The 22,692-nt window shown below is 34.4% G+C and overlaps 1 protein-coding gene and 1 pseudogene across 2 annotated transcripts in view; one reads left to right on the top strand and one right to left on the bottom strand.

Annotated features, from left to right (window-relative positions):
• Nucleotides 1-582: 582 nt before the first annotated feature.
• The window catches only part of Gip (hydroxypyruvate isomerase-like protein Gip), a 143,008-nt gene continuing 120,898 nt past the window's right edge, over nucleotides 583-22,692 (bottom strand). For both annotated transcript variants that reach the window (XM_070112929.1, XM_070112928.1), the window contains one exon: nucleotides 583-2,307. In XM_070112929.1, the coding sequence (XP_069969030.1) occupies nucleotides 2,000-2,307 (308 nt within the window). In that variant the 3' untranslated portion in view covers nucleotides 583-1,999. The remainder of the gene's footprint in view (nucleotides 2,308-22,692) is intronic.
• LOC118680354 (sorting nexin lst-4-like) lies at nucleotides 15,831-17,110 on the top strand (annotated as a pseudogene).

Below are 22,692 nucleotides of genomic sequence, written 5' to 3'. Positions count from 1 at the left end.
AAAGTAATTTTTTATCAAGACAATGCAACCCACTCATAAATTTGTTTTAACAATAACAAAACTCAACGAATTGAAGTAAGAATTGCTTGAGCATCCACCATATTCACCTGATTTGGCTCCCAGTGACTACTACCTCTTCAGAAACCTGAAACAATTCCTTCGTGGAAAGCGTTTTTCGTCGAATGAAGAAGCTATTTTAGCCGTAGAGCTTCCGGAAAGTCATTATACGGATAGCATAAAATTATTGGAGGATCATTGGAAAAAGTGTATTGAAGTTAAGGGAGATCATATTTATTAAAAAAATATATTTCGTACCAAAAACAGTATTTTTTCATTTCGAGCGCAGAAACATATCAACCAACCTGTATATGCCGCATTAAACCCCTGAAACAGGTGCAGCGGGTCTGCTGGCGGGAACCCACGAGAGAAATGAAAACTACCTGTAGATGTTATCGTCGATGTCAGACCAATACACATTCAAGTTAAGTTAGATGAAATGTTTACAGCCAGCCGGTTTAAAGTTTTTAGCCATTGGAGTTAGGCTAGGCGTCAATACGGCCATGGTAAATTTTAAAGCACAGATGAGCCATACTAAATTAGTTTTTAATTTAATTTTTTGTTTTTATACTCTCGCAACCTGTTGCTACAGAGTATAATAATTTTGTTCACCTAACGGTTGTTTGTATCACCTAAAACTAATCGAGTTAGATATAGGGTTATATATATATAAATGATCAGGATGAAGAGATGAGTTGAAATCCGGGTGACTGTCTTTCCGTCCGTCCAAGCTCTAACTTGAGTAAAAATTGAGATATCTTTATGAAACTTGGTAGACATGCTACTTGGTACCGGGAGACGGTTGGTATTGCAGATGGGCGTAATCGGACAACTGCCACGCCCACAAAACGCCATTATTCAAAAACAAATTAGTTGCCATAACTAAGCTCCACAACAAGATACAAGACTCTTATTTGGTATACAGGATCACAATAAGGAGGGGAATCTGCAGTTAAAATTTTATTTTTAAAGTGGGCGTGGTCCAGCCCTTAATAGGTTTAATGTGCATATCTCCTAAACCGCTAATGCTATAATAACAAAATTCACTGGAAGCAAATGTTTTTAGAACCTCTATCTACAGTGTGAAAATGGGTGAAATCGGCCGCCCACTCCCCATATAACGGTACTATTAAAAACTACTAAAAGCGCGATAAATCAAGCACTAAACACGCCAGAGACATTAAATTTTATCTCTGGGATGGTATGAGATGACTTTATAGGAACTGCGTTCAAAATTAGTCAGTGGGCGTGGCACCGCCCACTTTTAGGTGAAAACCCATATCTTGGGATCTGCTTAACCGATTTCAACCAAATTCGGTGTATAGCGTTCTTTTTATATTTCTATGTCATAGTGCGAAAAAGTGGACGAAATCGGACTACAACCACGCTTATTTCCCATTTAACACCATTTTCAATTCCATCTGATTCTTTCACTTTCCACTATGCATATCAAGCAACAATGATTATATAGGGGTAAAACTTTGCGTGAATAATACGTTTAAAGTATGCCACCTTGTGACCAAAAATTGACTTAATCGAACCAAAACTGTTCAAGCCCCTAAGTACTAAATATGTGGACCCCAGTGCCTATAGTTGACCTTCTACCGAAAATATCAGTCAATCCACAAAAAAATCTCAAACGAGTATACCATTTGACTTTGCGAGAGTATAAAGTGTTCGGTTACATCCGAACTTAGTCCTTCGTTACTTGTTTTATATAACTTTATACTTTCCGGATTGGAATTTTATGGGCGTGACCATGGTCCGATTCCGTCTACCAACCTTCTTATTGTGCGAAGGGACACGTTTTAAGTGTGATCAAGTTATCTTAATTTTTACTCAAATTATTGCTTGCACGGAAGGACAGTCCATAGGTGAACAAAACTCTTATACTTTCTTGCAGAAGTATACAAATTATGCAAGTGTAAATACATATTATTATTTATAATTGTATATTATATTTTTGTATCCATTTCAAGCCTTCCAACGTATTAGTTTTTGGCTTATATTCGCATCCAATCCAGCCATCATATCCAATCAATTTTATTAAGTCGAAAATGTAAGTAAAATCAATTTCTCCGGCAATATTAGGTTCATGCCGATGAGGAATTTGCGCAATTTGAATATGTCCAATTATGTCCTTGAAGTCAGCGAAGGCATACGTTATATTACCCGTAATATGTTGCAAATGGTATAAGTCCACCAATAATCTGATATGTTTGCTGTTTATTTCTCTTATTATGCTACATGCTGAAATGAGAATAAAATTGGTTCAATCAATTCAATAATACATACATAAAGTTTTAATTTTTCTCGAAATAAATTACAATGCTACGGTTAAGGAGGGAGTAGGGCGTTTAATTTTCTTTTATTTCATTTTCTTTTTAATCTTAAATGAATGCATAACATCTCACGATTGTTGATTAAATTTCCAAATATTTTTGGAGCAAAATTTGCGAAGTTATGAGTATTTTTACTATCTGTTTTACGATTTTCAGATTTTCCCCACAACTCACCTTTTTTTACTTTTTAATAACAAGTTTGCTGATTTTTCGCCAAATAACTTGTTCCAAAACAATAAAAAAAATTTAATTTTCTGCCGGCGTTACCTGGGGAAAGCTATTATCTAACTCTTATTTCGGATGATACAGCACCAAGTTATGAGGAGCACCGCAACGATGCGTTCGAATAATTACTGCCCGACAGCAGCAGCAAATCGAAAACCAAGAATAAGTTATTAGAATAGCTAACTGAGCTTTGACTACGTTTACGTATATATAATGTATAAGTTTGAGTATAAGTATTGAAATAAAGCAAAGTTCTAAGTTGTTTATAAATAATTGACGTGCACGCCTTTAGAAAACCTCACTTAAAAGTCCAATACAATATAGAATAAACAAGTAAGGAAGGGCTAAGTTCGGATGTAACCGAACATTTTATACTCTCGCAAAGTCAAATGGTATACTCGTTTGAGATTTCTTTGTGGATTGACTGATATTTTCGGTAGAAGGTCCACTATAGGCACTGGGGTCCACATATTTAGTACTTAGGGACTTGGACAGTTTTGGGTCGATTTAGTCAATTTTTGGTCACAAGGTGGCATACTTTAAATGTATTATTCACGCAAAGTTTTACCCCTATATAATCATTGTTGCTTGATATGCATAGTGGAAAGTGAAAGAATCAGATGGAATTGAAAATGGTGTTATATGGGAAAGAACGCTATACACCAAATTTGGTTGATCGGGTAAGCAGATCCCAAGATATGGGTATTCACCTAAAAGTGGGCTGCGCCACGCCCACAGTCTAATTTTGAACGCGGTTCCTATAAAGTCATCTCATACCATCCCAGAGATAAAATTTAATGTCTCTGGCGTGTTTAGTGCTTGATTTATCGTGCTTTTAGTAGTTTTTAACAGTACCGTTATATGAGGAGAGAGGCGGAGTTGCCACCATTTCAACTATTTTCACACCGTCAATAGAAGTGCTAAAAACATTTGCTTCCAGTGAATTTTGTTATTATAGCATTAGCAGTTTAGGAGATATGCACATTAAACCTATTAGGGGCGGGACCACGTCCACTTTAAAAATTTTAACTACAGATGCCCCTCCCTAATGTGATCCTGTGTACCAAATAACAGTCTTGTATCTTATTGCGGAGCTTAGTTATGGCAATTTATTTGTTTTTGATTAATGGCGTTTTGTGGGCGTGGCAGTGGTCCGATTACGCCCATCTGCAATACCAACGGTATTTCACGGTACCAAGAAACATGTCTACCAAGTTTCATAAAGATATCTCAATTTTTACTCAAGTTAGAGCTTGCACGGACGGACGGACAGACAGTCACCCGGATTTCAACTCGTCTCTTAGTCCTGATCATTCATATATTTATAACCCTATATCTAACTCGATTAGTTTTAGGTGATACAAACAACCGTTAGGTGAACAAAGCTATTATACTCTGTAGCAATAGGTTGCGAGAGTATAAAAACAATGCCTTTTTAAATTATTGTAATTTCCATTTAATTAAAATTTCTGACTAATCGGTTGTATGTGAGGTTTATGTTATAGTTGTCCGATTTTCTATATTATTACTGCCATTGTTAAGCGTGTAATGGAGGACAATTCAGCAAAATTACGTGCTCTTAGCTTTTTAATATAATTGCAGGACATCAGAAAATAAAAACTCTGAATAATCAGTTGTATGGGAGATACACGTTGTAGTTGTCCGATCTGGCTGGATTTCGACAAATGATCAATGGAATATCAAAATGCACCTATGTATTAAATTTCATTCGGATATCTTAAAAACTGACGAGGAAGTTTTCATAATCCCTAAAAGATACAACTTCGCATTAAAAACCGCTGACTCGTAACCAGTTTTGGGCTCATAGTTTTTAGGCAAAGTTAGTCAGAATGATCCGTCGAACATTTCCCGCATTTGAGATTTTATAGAACGAAAATCGATCCGCTAAAACACATATGTACATACATGCAGACATGAGACTATAAATCTTGTTGGCCGTGAATTGCCATATGATATGGAGGTAGGCGAATTAGAGTCATCTAGGAATAGACAAAATTAATGATTCATCAAGTTAAGTTTGTGAAAATTCAGCTTAATACGGATAAACTTGTAAATATTCCACCCTCAACAAGGATGAAGCAAAAACTTTCTTTAGAACAAGTCGAATGCACTAACAGAAGCCATTCTTTGGTGAAAAAACAGTTACTCGCCTGACATTCACCAAAAAACGTATTGTCAAGGACCCAACATTTCTTTCAGACGAGTAAAAATTTTATATATTTGGCGTAAGCGTAATAAACAACTGGAGATCGCGGTGGTTTAAATGTTATGGTTTTGGCTTGCATACCAGCAACTGGTGTTGGAAACTTCGTGAAGAAAAGCTATAGTATGTCTGCACACCGACTTAGGGCTTTACCAAGAAAAATCCCCTAAAACATAAGTCGTAATTGTGTAGAAGAGGCTAATATCTAATTGTACTAGATACAATTTCACAAGAGGTAACCAAAAACCTGCTTAGTAATTTTAATGGAAAATCGTCTAAAAGGAGTTATATCAAAAAAGGTTACCGAACAAAATACTTAAATCTTAAAACAGAATTCCTTTTGTTCATATATTTCATATTGATAAATCAAAAGTATTATTTTTAAGTTGGTAAGGGTTGATAAAATATTTCATTTTTTTGTTGTCAAGAGAAAAAAATTATCTCTTTTATGACTTTCGTATTTCTAAAACATCTTTTTTAAGATGCGCCGCAGCAGAGTTAATCTTATATTAGTCTATGTGTATAAGTAAGAATATTCAGCAAAATACGATAATATGTAATCCTAACTATTAAAAGAAAACATACATTCCACTCATTTTAATTATTACTTTTTTGTACAAAACATATATATATGTATATATGTATGTACATAAACAAAAACAAAAGAAACATAAGCCTAAAATTTACATGTATTCAAGACTTAACAATACAAAACATATTTACCTACATAGTTTAAGAACTTGCAAATAAACATATGTACATACTTATATACCTAATATTATTATAGACAGATAAGATATTATATATTCTAAAGGGACATTCACATACAACGTTGCTCACTTTGTGTGACCGTTCGTACTGAAACACGTACTCATACACAACCGTACATCGAACTTTCTGTAAAAACAAATGTCTGATGCAAAGCGATGTAAAAGTTTTATGTGAATTGGCCATAAAATAGTCAAGTATGATAGAATACAAGATTACGACAAGAACTTACTGTTACCTTTTTCGGTTTTGGCTGTGACAATTGGTACAAAGACAAATTGCACTTCTGACGTAATTCTCTTGAGCATGTAGATTGTAACAAAAACGTAAACACTTTTGTTGATTCGTGAAATAAACATAATTTATAAGTTTTTGTTGAAGATTTTTTAGTGAATTGAATTTTCAAACAAATAACTGTATCTATCGACAACATAACTTGATACTCAATTATCAACATCACGCAACGTAAATAACACCCAATTTACACTACTATCTTCAATAGTGTACAATAATTTGCTAATTCGTTATCACTTCGTACTTCATGTATAGCATCCCAGAAAACCATATGTTGCAACAACCTCATTTGTTAATTTTTCTTTCTCCCAACGACGCTCAAGTTAAGTTCCCTAAATTTTTCTTTTGACATGTCCACGGTCATACCCATTCCAGTCTCTGCGGCCATCTTACAAAATTCATCTATCTGTACTCTTATATGTATACTTTATCGAATTTATTAAAGGGACAAACAACAACATTAACGACGTGATGTTGAAATGAAGAAAAGCACTCAAATTAGGTTCTGTTTTGTTTTTTGTTATGGATTTGAACAAAATGTCGACCAAATATCCACCACGGCTCCGTTTGCGTATCTCCACCCGTTTACGCCAATTTTCGATGACCCGGTGCAGCATTTCGGCTGTAATTTCTTCTTTCGCTGAATGTTGTCTTCGAGCTAATCGAGCATTGGTGGTTGATTGAAGTAAACTGTTTACGTATCCCCAGATACAATAATCTAAAGGCGTTAAATCGCCTGATCTCGGCGGCAATTTGACTGGGCCATTTCTTGAAATTAACGAGTTGCCAAACTTTGCATGTACCCATGTCTTGTTTGAAATGGAGATCATCCGCGTCGATTTAACCAAATTCCCAGAAAAAAGTCGGTCAACATCGTGTTATAACGCTCGCTATTGATGGTAACGGAATTTTCTGCCTCATTTCGAAAGAAATAAGCCCCGATGATGCCGCAATACCACAATCCGTACCAAACGGTCAATTTTTGGGTACAATTGCGACTCCTGAACGACACGAGGGTTTGACTCACCGCAATAGCAACAAATTTGTTTGTTGACGAAACTAATTAGCCAGAAATGGGACTCATCTGAGATGATGATGTTTCGATAAACGTGAATTTGTGAATTTTTCGGAAAACGTGAATTAATATTATAATCTTGGACAATTTCGAGTTGTACCAAAGCGAAACGTGGCAAGATGAAATGGCAAATCTTACTGAACAATAATTGATAAGTAAACAAACATGGCCGCCACGAGCTGTCAAAATTACATCATCCCTATTGGTAGACGCTGTACATATGTACATTATGTATTTATTTTTCAAAATGATTAAATATTCAAATTTTGTTATTAAAAACATTACTATTAATGACACCTACTTATACGTATAATATTATTATATTATATAATGTGCATATACATAAATACAAATTGATGTTAGTATAAAAATAATATTTAGAATTCAAACGATACAGTAAGGTTAATACATTATTGTATATGTACGCATTATAGTTGCATACATAATTATTAAAAAAAAAACTTACAGTGACTCACACGTCTATGATGGTACCATCCAATCATAAAGTCAAAATCTAAAAATGTCACATATGATACATCAAATTAAAGGAAAAATCTTTTATTTACTTTTTGGAAACTTAAAAATAGTAACAAATTAATTCGCCGCACAAAACTTAGCAAAATAACACGCAGCATACAAAATTCGTTCCACACAACTAACCGGAAAATTCCAAGAAGTAATCTTCTACAAGTAACGGTACTTTTGATGCATATTAGTAGTTATCGGTAAGTCTATGGGTAAGTAACACGACAATATGATACTTCAACTGTCTTCGATATTATAAAAAGGTATGAGAAGGAAACAGGATTAATAATATTAGTAGAGCTGGTCAAGGAAAGAAGCTAACACAAGCCGAAGAAAAGTTCGTAGTCAAAATTGTTGAAAAAAACCCATTTTTCTCGGCGGAAAATGTGAAAAATATATTGGAAATGAAAAAGGGACAAAGGTTTCAGCTGAAACAATTCGCCCTAGAAGCTTTGATTTACACGGTAGAGCAGTTATAAAAAAGCCGTACATATCCGAAAAAAATAGAAAGAAAAGGCATTTAAAAAAGCCTGAAGAATTGTGGGAAAGGGTAAATGTCATAATTTTGATTCGATAATCATTATAACAGATTATATATTCTTTTTTAAGGTTCTTTTCACAGACGAAAGCAAGTTTAACTTGCAGGGATCTAATGGCCGCAGTTTTGTATGGCGGCGTAAAAACAAAGCTTACTTGCCAAAACATACTAGGGCAACTCTTAAGCACGATGGTGGGTCGGTAATGGTTTGGGGATGTGTATCGGCTAACAGACCGGACAACCTCTATTTTGTGCAAGGTATTATGGATCGCTTCCAATATGTTGACGTATTAAAGAAAAATCTAAAGCAATCACGTGTCACATTAGGAATTAAAGACAATTTTATATTTTAACACGCAATGATCCAAAGCACAAATCGGAGATTCCTTGTACTTGGTTAATATACAATTGCTCTGTACTAGATACACCTGTCCAATCCCCAGGTCTGAACGTTGGCACGTATGGCAAGAAGTCAGTCGAAAAGTGTACCAACGGCAGTATTCCAATGTTGCTGAACTCAAAACGGCTATTTTGGAGGCTTGGAAGGCAATACCACCAGAATTTTGTCAAAAGCTTTTTGCCTCTGTACCAAGTCGACTAGAAGCGGTTTTATCTGCAAAAGGATATGCTACGAAATATTAGTAATCGTTAGCTTTTTGAAAAATCCGGTTAGTTGTGTGGAGCGAATTTTGTATGTAGCAAGTTATTTGTTTAAGTTATGCGCGGTGAATTAATTTAATACAATTTTTAAGTTTTCAAAAATAAAATTGACGATTTTTCCTTTAATTTTATGTATCATATGAAAATTTTTAAGACAATGGCAATGCACGCATCTGGTTAGTTGTGTGAGTCACTGTATATTGTTTGTTTTCCTTTGTTAGGTGCTGTTCACATGGGGATTATTTTATCGCTCATTATCGGCAAAGTCTCTTTTAGTGTTGTTCTGTGCGTTCACACGAGCGAAAAGAGTCCTACAACTCGAATCGAGTTTTTCTGTCATTCCTTTTCATACAATTTTCGCAAATGTTTGTGTGGTTCGGCTATGCGACACTTAGAGCGTTACATATTTCATTTGTCAGTTAGTATGGTGGTCTCATATTTTGCTTGCAAGGAATTACCATGAAAGTGGTAGACCAAATTTTATGGTAGAATGGCGGGAATTTTCTAATCTATCGGGAATCACTAAAAACCTGTAATTTTTTTAGTGCAATTTTTTTATATTTATTACAAAAGATTGGTGAATTAATTACTTTTCTTGTTTTAAATAATATGTAGCATGATATTCGAACTAAATCATTTGCGGTTAAAAGAAATAATTATGAAAGCGTCTTAATATTTTATGTAAATATAAAACAGTAAGAGTAACTCTAGTTTAAATAGAACTAAATTATATATGTATATATTATTACATTAAATGTTGCTAAATATTATTAAAAATTTTAAATTAAATATTTTTAAGTATCTGAATTTTATTCTTATTCAAAATTTTTTACAAAATTTCAATTATTCTATGCATATTTGCATATTACATACAAAAAATAGATAACGAAATTCAAATTTTCGAACATATCGTATATATGTAATCGTTTGAAACCAAACGTTTTTGCAACCAAGAATAAAATTTCAAAATGAAGAGGAATATTGAATTACGTAGCAGCAAGAATTTACGAACAAGAACACGAAGCGTGCCACCCGAGCACGAGCGTCCCTTCGTCTTTCCTCGTCGTCCCCTCACCATAAAAAACCGGTTTTGGAGACAAGACTCCGTGTGTGAACTTGGACTTAGATGCAAATTCGATCAGTTGTCTACGTTCTCTTCCTCTTATCTTGCCTATATTATTTCTATCATAACATTCATAACAAAATAATAATAATACTCAGATCGGTACCCGGTTGCTAAAAGACGTCGGTAAAGTTGGTTACTAACATAAGGGTTAAATTAAAATACCCAACATTTATTAAGATTAAATATAATATTATTATACATGTATGCGTCAAACATATGGAGAAACTATTTGAACCCTTTTTTTGATTACGTGATACATTAAAACAACTGATTTGTGAACTTTCAATACTTAATGAGTTAAATAAATGTATTAGCTCTTAATTAATAATTTTTTTTTATCATTTTCTTTGAAAATTAATACCACGAAGCATGGCATCACAAAAGATTTCATCACATACATATATTTCAATTTCGCGTTTTATTTGATTTTCATTGTTTCCAATTTTTGTTAGTGACCTTCAACAGCGGCAAGAAATCTCTTCAAATATTTTTTTTTGGAGGATTTCAATCTGGCCGTCCCTCTTTTTCCAAGTGCTAAACGTCAAAACTTCCTAAACTTGGACGGTTGACTGAGTTCAGGAGGTTTTAATATTTAGCAATTGCTCTCTCATTTCCAGTGACAGATGAGTTGGGCATATCTTTATCTCTGAAAAATACATTGTAAAGAGCTGATGATAATAAGTAACAAGTAAGTAAAACATATACTCGTACACAAGAGTTTCGGGTAGATTTGTCAACTGGGCATTAAAAAAACTCATGACAACTTTAACGGAATCTTATACTGCTATCTGGTTGTAAACGTATGATTAACCCACAGTTGGATTGCTGGGAGGATATTGCAATACCATGAGATTATACTACGCTTACATCATAGGCAACAATTTGTGTTATACAACTGTCCGTGTTGTGCGATACAACTGTCCAACTGCCATTTTTAATTAAATATTGAACCATAATGTTAGAAAGAGTTAAAACTATCGATCGAAATATGAACATGTTAAAAGAGAAATGGCGAATAAACAATATTGTGGCGAACACAAATGCCAGAAAAAATCAGAATCGACGATAAACTGCCAGAAGCAACTAGACAGCGAATTCGTAGTTGCCAAAATGTTCTAGTAGCGAACTTTTGTTAAAAATTTACTATATAAGGGCTGGCGGATTGTGCAGCAGACACAGTTCTAATTAGAGTGTTCCCGTGTAAAAAGCAAATAAGTTATAAGCAATAAGTTGTAAACTCGAATATCGAGCAATAAGTGTTAAGTTGTTGGAAATAAAAGTAAAGATAAGTGTATAGCCATTAAATTGGGACTTTAATTTAACAATCTAGTGATCGAACTCAAGAGTGAGTTACAGGTAGACGATTTATCGAGAAGTCAGTTACAAAAGTAAGAATTCCTGAAGTTCTCAACGAGCTGCACAACGGTTCAAGTGGAGGACACATGGGTATCACTTAAAACTTGGAGAAATTAAAACAAAGATTTTATGGATTGGTTGTCATCAATCAGTTACGGAGTGGATCGCCAATTGTGTCGAGTGCATTGCTGCTAAAGGGTCGCGGTCCAGGAGTCATGGTAAGATGAAGCAGTACAATTCAGGTGCGGCGTTTGAGCGAGTAGCCATGGATGTAGCTGGTCCATTTCCTATCAGTAAATTGGAAAACAGATATGTTTTGGTAGTCATGGACTATTTCAGCAAATGGCCAGAGGTATTTCCTAACCAAGAGGCAGGAACAGTAGCGGATGTATTCATCAACAATTGGGTATCGAGATATGGTGTTCCAATAGAATTACATTCTGACCAAGGGAGAAATTTTGAATCAGCTCTAATACAGAAGATATGCCAGAAGCTGGGTATCCGGAAAACCCGTACAACTGCACTACATCCGCAGTCCGATGTCATGGTAGAACGATTCAATCGAACTTTGGAAGAACATTTGAGGAAAGTTGTGGACAAGTATCAAAAAGATTGGGATACCCATATATTCTTGTTCCTGATGGCTTATCGGTCTGCTCTACATGAAACAACGGGGACGACTCCATCAAGAGTAATTTTTGGTAACGATCTTCGACTACCAATTGATTTAAAATTTGGAATTAACGCAAACGGAGGAAGGAATACTAAGGAATTCAAAAGCATCCTAGAAGACGAGATGAGGGATATACATGCTATGGTGAGACAGCGCACCAAAATTATGAGCGATAAGATGAAAGCAAAATACGACAAGGCAATAAACTCTGAGGGTTTTATTGAAGACGATTTGGTATTGTTATATAACCCACAACGAAAGAAAGAGTTTTCTCCCAAATTACAGTGTAATTGGGAAGGACCATATCAGGCTATTAAACGACTCAATAATGTAGTGTATCGCATACAGACCATTGGAAGACCAAGGAATAAAATGAAGGTGGTTCATCTGGAACGGCTTCCAGCGTTTGGTACCGCAAATATGTCCAATCGGGACGATCAGATTTAGGTAGAGGGCGGTGTGGCGAACACAAATACCAGAACAAATCAGAATCGACGATAAACAGCCAAAAGCAACCAGACAGCGAATTCGTAGTTGCCAAAATGTTCTAGTAGCGAACTTTTGTTAAAAATTTACTATATAAGGGCTGCCGGATTGTGCAGCAGACACAGTTCTAATTAGAGTGTTGCCGTGTAAAAAGCAATTAAGTTATAAGCAATAAGTTGTAAACTCGAATATCGAGCAATAAGTGTTAAGTTGTTGGAAATAAAAGTAAAGATAAGTGTATAGCCATTAAATTGGGACTTTAATTTAACAATCTAGTGATCGAACTCAAGGGTGAGTTACAGGTAGACGATTTATCGAGAAGTCCGTTACAATATTCTACGGAGAAGCGTAAAAAATTTGTTGAAAAATTTGGCGCTTCAATAGTTGTCAACATTACGATTTCTTTGGCGCCGCGATCTGATGGTATGGACGGATAGACGAGGACGTCTCAGGATTATCAGACTTATAGTTTTCGAGATATTTGAATTTAAAGTTCAAAAATTGTAAAAAATAATACATGTTTTACACATTTTGTACACTTATTTCAATAAATATATTTGCAATGACACCGTATACGTTGAAATATATCCAAATTTTTTGGATTTTTTGGCAAAGGTCATAGTCTAAGGCAATAATGCAATCTTCGAAAAAAAATTTTTAGATCGGATTACTATAGCATATATCTGCCATACAAACTGAACGATCAATATCAACTGCTTGCAAGGAAATCTTTTTACTGTAATTTAGTACAACGAATCATATTATGGAAACACGCCTCTGGTTTAAAAATCTTTAAAAACTGGGGGTAGTCCCGACCCTGATAGGCTTAATATACATACATATCTCCCAAACCACTTAAGCTATATTAACCAAATTTGCACAGGACAAATCTTTTCAACGCTTCTTATCGCAGTTTATAAATAGGTTAAATCGGATGATAACACCGTCCACTCCCGATATAACTGTTATGTTGAAAAATACTAAAAATTCACTAACCTAACATGTCAGACACAAATTTAAGCCCAACACGGCACAAACGAGTTTCATAGAAGTTATTATCAAAATCAGATATTGGTCACCGATCACCTTTAAGTGAAAAACCATATCTCAGGGAATAATGTACTAAATTCCATTAAATTTGATTAATAACATTATTGTGGCATTAGTATGCTACCCTGCTCCCTACATGGGAAATATTTTAAAATCTGACTCTCCCCATTACCTCATATTAAAGATTTTCGAACTTTCGGTTGACTTTATACGGTATACGCCAGTTAATATGTAGGTTGTCTAAATTAAAATCAGAGATCGTCTGTTTCGAATAACAGTGTATTCTTGTGCGTAAAATAGATCAAATCGGTTGAATACTTCGCTTAGCAATTATATGCATAATAGTTACAATGTCTTGAAGCTTTGCGTAATACGATCAACCACAATAAAAAACAACCACAAGCGAAGCTACATATGAATGAAACTATGTAACTAAATGAATTCGGAGAGAGAGGTCATTGAAACTCAATTTTATTAACTTGCACAAGGAATTTGCTGTAGGTGTAGAGAGAGAAGTCATTGAATGCGAGGAGATTTTACAATGTAGGCTATTTGTCAGAATTTATTTAACATGCACAAGGAATTTGCTGTAGGCGGTTAAAGCCTGGAGAGATTTCTGTTAGGAGCACTCCGTCAATCTTAGCTGTAGGCTACCGGACTGGATGGTAGTGTTTTTCAAGCAGGAGTAGCTGCTATCAAGGTGACGGTAGACGTACTGCTACGAAGTGCAGCCTCTTTCAGGGAGCTTAAGGCGCAAGGAGTGTCTGTATTCACTAGAAGTAGCATCTAGCTACTACAGCATCAAAACTGGTTTGGGTCACAGCGGAATCGCTTGCAACTGCAAAGTAGATTAGCAAGCTCACTATCTTGCCCCGCTCACATCGGAAAGAGACCGAGTTCAACCTCCATTGGCGTCTTGCGTTCTAGCACTTTGTCGATCTGTAAGGGTCTTATGAACCAGCTTTTAGCACCACACCAGACCGGTGTTCTAAGCTGTCCAAGTGAAATGCTTCTTAGGGTCGACATCTTAACCTAACCTAACCCTAACAAAATTGAATTCAAACGCACTAATTTTTCAATTAAATTGGCATTCGCAAGGACGATCAATAACTCCCAATTCCAAACGTTGTCTGTTTGCGGCTTAGATTTGGGTACAGCATATCTTTCCCACGGACAACTTTATGTGGCATGTGCGTTGGCGGTTGCATCCAGTTTGTTTGCATTCGCTGAAGACGGATTGACCAAATATATTGTACACTCCATGGCGTTGAGAGATTCATATTTGTTTATTTTTAATTAGTAGTAGAAATATGAATTATGAACAATTTTCGATGTATAGATAGCTATCAGTAATTGTAATTTAATATATATTTATTACTTTAATAAAGAATATTTTATTAGATTAAAGAAAGTGTACTTTTATTGTCTACAACTATTCATTCGTCATTCAATTTTAATTCCATCATAAACACATTTATAGTGATAGTATTTTTTTAAATATTTTCTAAAAATAACGTATATGCAAAACTACGTTTGCCGGGTCAGTTAGTATACTTATATTTTCCTCACCTTCGTATGTTCGCACGATGGCCTTGCTAAAGGTCACAATGATACCTCAAATAAGTTTTTCACTAATTTTTAAATTCAAATTTAATATAGCGTCCAGCAAACAAAATCACAAGTACTAGGCCAGTTTGAAATTAATTTAGAGCTATAGGTTACTTTGAAAATGGGAGTAATCGGACGCCCCTTTTCATACAACTCAAAATAAAATTCTTTCGCTCTGTGATACCTCTCATCTACGCACCGCTGCTATCAAGGTGACGGTAGACGTACAGCTACGAAGTGTAGCCTCTTTCAGGGCGGTGAGCATTCACTTCGACAGCAGAGCGGCGATACAAGCTCTGAGCGCACGGTTAGCGCGCAAAGAGTGTCTGTCTTCACTAGAAATAACATCTAACTACTACAACATCAACCTTGTTTGGGTTACAGCGGAATCGTACACACTTCTCATTCAAATCAAAATTAAATTTTATCGCACTCTGATACCTCTTATCTAAGCACCGAATATGACTATATATATTGCTGACTTTATTCAGAACATCTAGCTCTACTCCTATTGCTTACGTCTACTGGATTATAGTCTGTGTACGTGAAAGAGCAGGAACAACCCAGAATGGACATTTTAATTACGTAAGACACGCTAACGCATTCACACATTCCGCTAGCAATTATGACAACAAAAATCTGTCAGCTGCACCAATGGACGCCATTCTCATTAGCATATACAGCTGCACAGAACAACACAACAACTTTAAAAAAGTCTGGTATGTTCGGTAAACGTTCGGATTCGTATATACTGGGATTGGGAAATAAGGAAAAGCTCTCTGAACATGATATTGTTCATATTGCATAAGTGGAAAATTTTTAATATTGGCAAACTAACCATCATTGCTACACTGTAATAGTGGCTAGTCCCAAAAAAGAGTGTAAGTTCAAAGAAGTTAAGACTTTAATTGCCTACCAGGTGACACCGAGCTTTAACAATATATCTGTAAGTTTTATTCACAGCAGAGTTTGTTTTCTTATAACTTTCAAATACTTATGTAATTATTTTATTATGCGGCAAATGCAATTTCAACAAAATTATGTTACAGGTATCAAAACGATACAAGCATTTGTATTGGTTACACGAACATTTGGTGGAGAAATTTTGTCTAATTCCCATACCACCGTCGACAGTTAAGCAAGTTTCTGGACGAAGAACAATTTATGGAGCATTGACGGGTTCAATTGCAAGAATTTGTAGATTGGGTTTGTGGTCATCCGGTGTCACAATGCGAAATGTGTCATTATTTCCTGTTACTATCGCTTGTAGATGCTCAAATGGAAAGCTGTTCACAATTCACGCATGCAATGGATATTTCGGTATAAAATTCCTAAGCATTAATACATAATCAAACATAATGTAAAAAAGAAAGAATTCCAACGTATTGGTGATTGCGTGTCAGATCTGGCAAAGACCTTAAATATAGACGAGGGTACACGACCTTTAAAAACAACCGCAGCGTTGGGCGCGTCGGTATTTTCATTGGTATTAGTCAGCTAAATAGTATTTGCATATCTACAGGTAATGCGATACGAAAGCTAGTCTCTGTTTAGTTACATACGCATAAGGAATTAAATAAAGGCACCTTGTGCCTAGCTTGGAGATCTACAAAAGCCGATATTTTAGTATCTTCTGACTAATATTTGAGTAATTAGTCAACTGTTATCGTGTTGCCATTTAAATTCTTATCTAGTGTCATATGTGTTTGTATGTTACTTATCTTTGACACTTTCTAACTCACTTACCAATCTCGTTCATTACATAAAATGTACATGCTCCATTTTCTATGTATTTTTTATTTCAGAGCCGTCCTCAACAATTTTCCTAACTCTCTCTTAACACACAGGGATGCAATGCAAAACGCAAAGAGTGCGAACGATTAATCTTTGAGCAAAAGAAGAGTAATGCCCAAATGACCGATGTAAATCGTCGCATAGATGTTATCTCTTGTGCTGTGATGGCTGAAATGTCGCGTTTTAAAGAAGAACGTAACAAACATATGAAAAAGGCGCTTGAAATCATTTCTAGTCGAATTTTTGGCAAAAACTCGCGAAGTACTAATGTAGTATGACATGGTGAATTATCGTGATGGGATCAAGTCATTTTTTATGCATATATATTTGTAATTGTAGTATTAGTAATCGTTAATACTTGTACTTGTTTAAGTCTTAATATTTAACTATTTAAACTGTATTTACATAGATATAGTATATATTGATTATTATATACGTTTACTGCTACTACTATAATATTATATAATTATATAAATATATTGTATTTTGAATTTTATTTAAAACAATTGGAATTGGTTATGGTAATAAAAAGGTAATCCATTTGCTAACACATGTAAAAAGCAGAGGTAACACATAGCTAACATATTCGGTAACCAATTTATGCCATACTGCTAACTAAAAGAAAACCAATAGAGTACACATAGAAGAGGTAGCATAGAAAGAGACAACTTGCCATAATTGTATTTGGATAGAGCGGGAAAGACATCATTGAACATCAAAGGGGAAATGGGTTACTTGTTTCCCACTCACTGAACAAAAGGAACAATTTTGATGTGAAACATCTATAGCCGCACGTAAAAGGGATTTCTGGTGCGGCGACGCATGACGTGGCGACACGTCGCCACGCTATATGATAGTATATATATACAGTCTATATGCAGTAGTGTATACGGTGTGGCGACGCGTCGCCATGCGTAATCGACTGTGTGATTCTCTCCAACTCGATCCGGAGTTAAGCCATCTCTCTCGCTACACTGAGCTCGAATACCTATAGTGTATACTCCGTAGTGTATGCAGTGTTGTTTACTACAGTAAAGATAACCTGTGTTTTACTTGAAAATATTATATATTATTTTTCTGATAAAATGTCTGACCGTGATAATTTAGAGATGAAAGTGATCAGTCTCCTGCATAGAACGCAAAATCACACTATGACACACTATCAAGTCATCAGTAAGTTAATTATATTTTTATAATTAAAGTATGCATTTATCTGTGCATCAATCACGCGTATATTTGGTGTGTCTTGAGCGCCAGTAAATGTAAAATATACTCTCTTGGTAGATTAAAATTCACATAAATTTGATTGCATATAATGTTTTTAAATTAATTATTAATTTTAATTTCATTCTTATTGAAATTAATGCATTAAAACAATTGCTTAGAGAATAAATTTATTAAGACTGACAGAATTATATTTCAAAATCAGCTGATGGCGTGCAGGGCACGAATCCTTTTCTTATCTGTTATTAATATGAACATTAAAAAATTAATTAATTTTTCTAATCATAGTGGAATTTGTAGTGAAACATTCATTATTGATATTTATAATTTACGATCTTTAGTAAACTTGTATATTGAAATATCTAGCTAAGATTCTTGAGCTTATATATGAATATATTGAAGCTATTTAAATTTGTTTTCTGTATATTTTAATAACATAGTTTTTATAAATATTTCAGAACCCAACAATCATCACAGAGGTCACAAAATATTATTATTGAAACTGGACATCACCAAGATCAGATAAACACAAGACATACTATTAATGTTATGTAAGATTTTATTAATAATAGTTCCAGAATATATTATACAAATTTTTATTTAAGCTTTTTTTAACACGATATATTTTTTTAGAGTAAATAATAATAAAAAAGAACGTCAAAAACGATACAGGGAGCAGAACGCAGACAAATTGAAGCAGCGTGAAGCAGAAAGAAGAGAACGCATACATTTTTCATAACGTATTGTCGGACCATCTACCTCTTTAAACACGAATATAATAGAACTGAATAATGAAGAAATAGATACTGCTTAAAGTTCATCTAGTTCGGAAAAAATAACACCATCATTCATTCAAAGAAATGATCAAGGTAATGAATTAAACGCTCTCCAAAAAAAAAAGAGAACGTCAGCAAAGATACAGGGAGCAGAACAGATATAAATTAAAACAACGTGAAATGGAAAGAAGGAGGCGTCTACAAACTGCAGATGCGATTACAGAACAATCTACATCTTCAAACATCGAATTTACAGGAATAATTAACGATCCAATAATAGATGAAATAAGTACAAATTCTCGAAATGTAGCTGGTTTAGAAGAAATGCAGCATGTAGTAGTTGAAGTATCTCAGCAAATTGGACGAAGTCAATCAAGTGCAAATACTACGGAAATTCCGAATAACTACGGTTAATTTAGATAAAATAAATCAGCTCATTAATATTTTAACAATAACTTTAAAAATAATGAATTTGGACATGCTTGCTCAATCTGCGATCGACTTTGGTTTGAAAAAGATTTACAGCAACCATCTGCATCTGGAAATATTATTAACACAATAACTAATCTACTTGTAAATCAGCATTAGATAAAAATAGCATTCCTAATTTTTCTGTTTATAATGGATTTCACTATCCAAAAATACCACAACATTTACCAAAAATCGATTTCATCACTGAAAGGCTTATTTCTCCTCGAATTCCTTTTATGCAAATAAGAAGATTAAGGCACGTTCAAGGGCAATTCGGCAATACGGACAAATTACACGAGTCAACAAAAAAATAATTGTTGTTTGTCCTAAACTTTATACTATGATTTTTCGATTATTTAGACACAAAAACGAAAAGAAAATACTTTTTTTTGGTATAAAGTTTGCTTTTGCGATAGTTATAATAATAATACACTTTATTCAATTTTTAAGCATATTTTGACTGTACTGTTCGAAATCAAGATAAATCATGGACTCCACATGTTGCTTGTGGTTATTGTAAAAGATGTTTGAAAGGTGAGCGATTTTTGAGCGGCGAATCCACTGTTATAGAAATTGATTTAAATTCTATAGTTTAGGGTGGTGTCGAGGTGAAAAAAGGTCTATGAAGTTTGCGACACCAAGAATTTGGCGTGAACAAAGGGACCATGTCCATGATTGCTACTTTTGTATTGTTAACCCGAGTAAACGACGTAGAGGTAAAAATGCAAAATCTGTCGAATATCCTGACCTTGCATCTTCTTCTGCTCCACTTCCACATGACCTGACTCGACCAGTGCCTGAGCCACCAAAGAATCTATCTCAAAAAAGTAACTCATCTCTGAGTTCATATAAAAGTAATTCCGATAAAGAGTTTTTACTTACCCCAAAACAACCAAAATGCCATCTTATTACTACAGAAGATTATGATGACCTAATAAGAGATTTAAATTTACCAAAAAATACAGCAGAGCTTTAAGGCTCTCTATTAAAACAGTGGAATTTGCTTGATGATGTTAATATAACAGATCAGCGAGCTAGGCATGAGACATTTTCAACGTTTTTCACAAAAGAAGATGGACTTTGTTTTTGCAATGACATCAAAGGTATGTTTGAAGAAATTGGCATATCTTGCATTCCTAGCGAATGGCGCTTATTCATCGGCAGCTCTACCAAAAGCTTGAAAGCCGTTTTATTACACAACGGAAATAAATTTCCATCCCTTCCAATTTCTCACTCGGTACATATGAAAGAAAATTATGATAGTGTTAAAATCTTGCTTGGCGCAGTAAAGTATGACGAGTACAATTGGCAGTTGATTGGTGATTTTAAAATGGTCGGATTTTTAATAGGATTACAGAGTGGATATACCAAGCACAGGTAGCACGTGCTTATGGGACAGCAGAGCGGATGCTAAGCGCTACATTCAACGGTCTTGGTCTGAAAGAACCGAATTTTGTATCGGGAAACAAAACGTAAAATTCAGTTCTATTGTGAAAGCAGAAAAAGCGTTAATGCCACCTCTATATATTAAGTTGGGATTGATGAAACAATTCGTGAAAAATCTCGATCAAACTTCAGAAGCTTTTGAATACTTAAGAAAATTTTTTCCGAAATTATCAGAATCAAAGGTTAAAGCTGGGATTTTTGTTGGTCCACAAATTAAAACCACAGATTTTGAGAAAATTCGTTTAATTAGTTTCCTGACCACAAAAGCAAACTTTTGAAGGTCATATATTTTTTTTTCCTGTATTTGTGACCTAAACTAAAGAAATTTTACACTTTCAAGTCGAGGTCAAATTTCGTGTTGACCCGTGTTATCAATGTTCCTGTTTCTGTTGATACAATGGTACGATTACTTCCAAGATATGTGAATGATGAACATTACATTTATGTAAATACATATTAAAAAAAAAATGATTTTGTTCATGGCCTAATTAGCATCGGATCAATTAGACAATGTTGGATTATTTGATTCATACACCTTTATATCTGCATTATAAAATAACAGTTGATGAATAATTTTTTTTATCAAGAAACACCACTGATTACACAACAGAAGATTGACGAATTTAGTGAAAACATTGATATTGAAGAAAGCTTAACTGCTCAACACCAAACTTTGGTATGGAATGAAGAAAAATATTTAAGATTAGCGCCAGGGCACAAAGTTTATTATTCGATGAGCATGCGGAAGAGTTATCATTTCCGAGTATTTATATGGGACACTTTAGAAAATTTAGGGATTTAGTTAAATTTAGGGATTTAGTTATGATGGCATCTAGTGAACTGCGACGTAAGGATCGGCGAGGAGTCAATCCCTATCCTGTCATATATTTGTTATATATGGTTGTAAATATAATGAGACTGCGAGTTTGTGACTGTTTAACGATCGCGTTTAGACATGTTGGTACAGATACCAATATAACTAAGGAACAAGTTCAATCCGAAGAGTTATTCATAGCTGCATAGAGTCTAATTTAGCTTTTCTACGGTCAATCCCGAATTCAGTTTGGTATTGGTCTGCAAGAAAAAAAGATTTTTAGCTGAAGAAAAAGAAGATATGCAAAATTTTATCGCATTGGAACTAAGTTTTATCCAAAAAAGTTCATTAATTAACAACGATGCTGTAGTAACATGTGCTATTTATTTTAACAAATTAGTTAATGTAATAATGACAATTTTACAATCAAAGAAGTTCAGGCCTTTTGGTAAGTTTAAAGTTTTTGAGGATTGAATTTCAACATCGAGGAAGTCCACATGCGCATATTCTTTATGGCTGGATAATGCTCCCACAGATATTCTTGGAGAAGAGCAAAAACAAGGAGCAGAAATGATTAACAGTTTAGTATCAGTATCAACATCGGAAGCATCGGGAAACATAAAATTACTTTACGCATAAGCATACCTACACGTACTAAAAAAAAATTGGCTCCAATTCTGTGCGAAAGTGCCGATCTGAAGCACCATTCATGCCTTGTAAATCTACAATGATTTTAATACCGATGAAAAAACGAAACCACTTTACAAAGAACACTTGAAAAGATATAATGAAATTAGAAATAACTTAGAAAGTAATAACTATGACAGTACGTATTAATGATTATTATGAAACTAATAATATCAGATCAGATGAAGAATACAAAGATATACTGGTAATCTGGTATTAGTAGACCAAGAATATTCTATAAACGACATCCGTCCGAAAAATGGCACAATACTTTCAATCCATTTGTTTTTAATGTCTTAAAGTCAAATATGGATTTTCACATAACTACTGAAGAATATTCTTGCGCGGCATATGCAAATATGCGAATATGTAAATAAAACCAACAGAGGCATTAGCAATTTACAACGCAAAATAATAGAAGTTATGAATGAGAATCCAGAATTTGATATTGTTGAAATAGCTCGTAAAATGAG

The sequence above is a fragment of the Bactrocera oleae genome, chromosome 2, assembly GCF_042242935.1.
Source record: "Bactrocera oleae isolate idBacOlea1 chromosome 2, idBacOlea1, whole genome shotgun sequence".
Classification (NCBI taxonomy): domain Eukaryota; kingdom Metazoa; phylum Arthropoda; class Insecta; order Diptera; family Tephritidae; genus Bactrocera; species Bactrocera oleae.
This window is presented reverse-complemented; position numbering and strand designations above follow the sequence as displayed.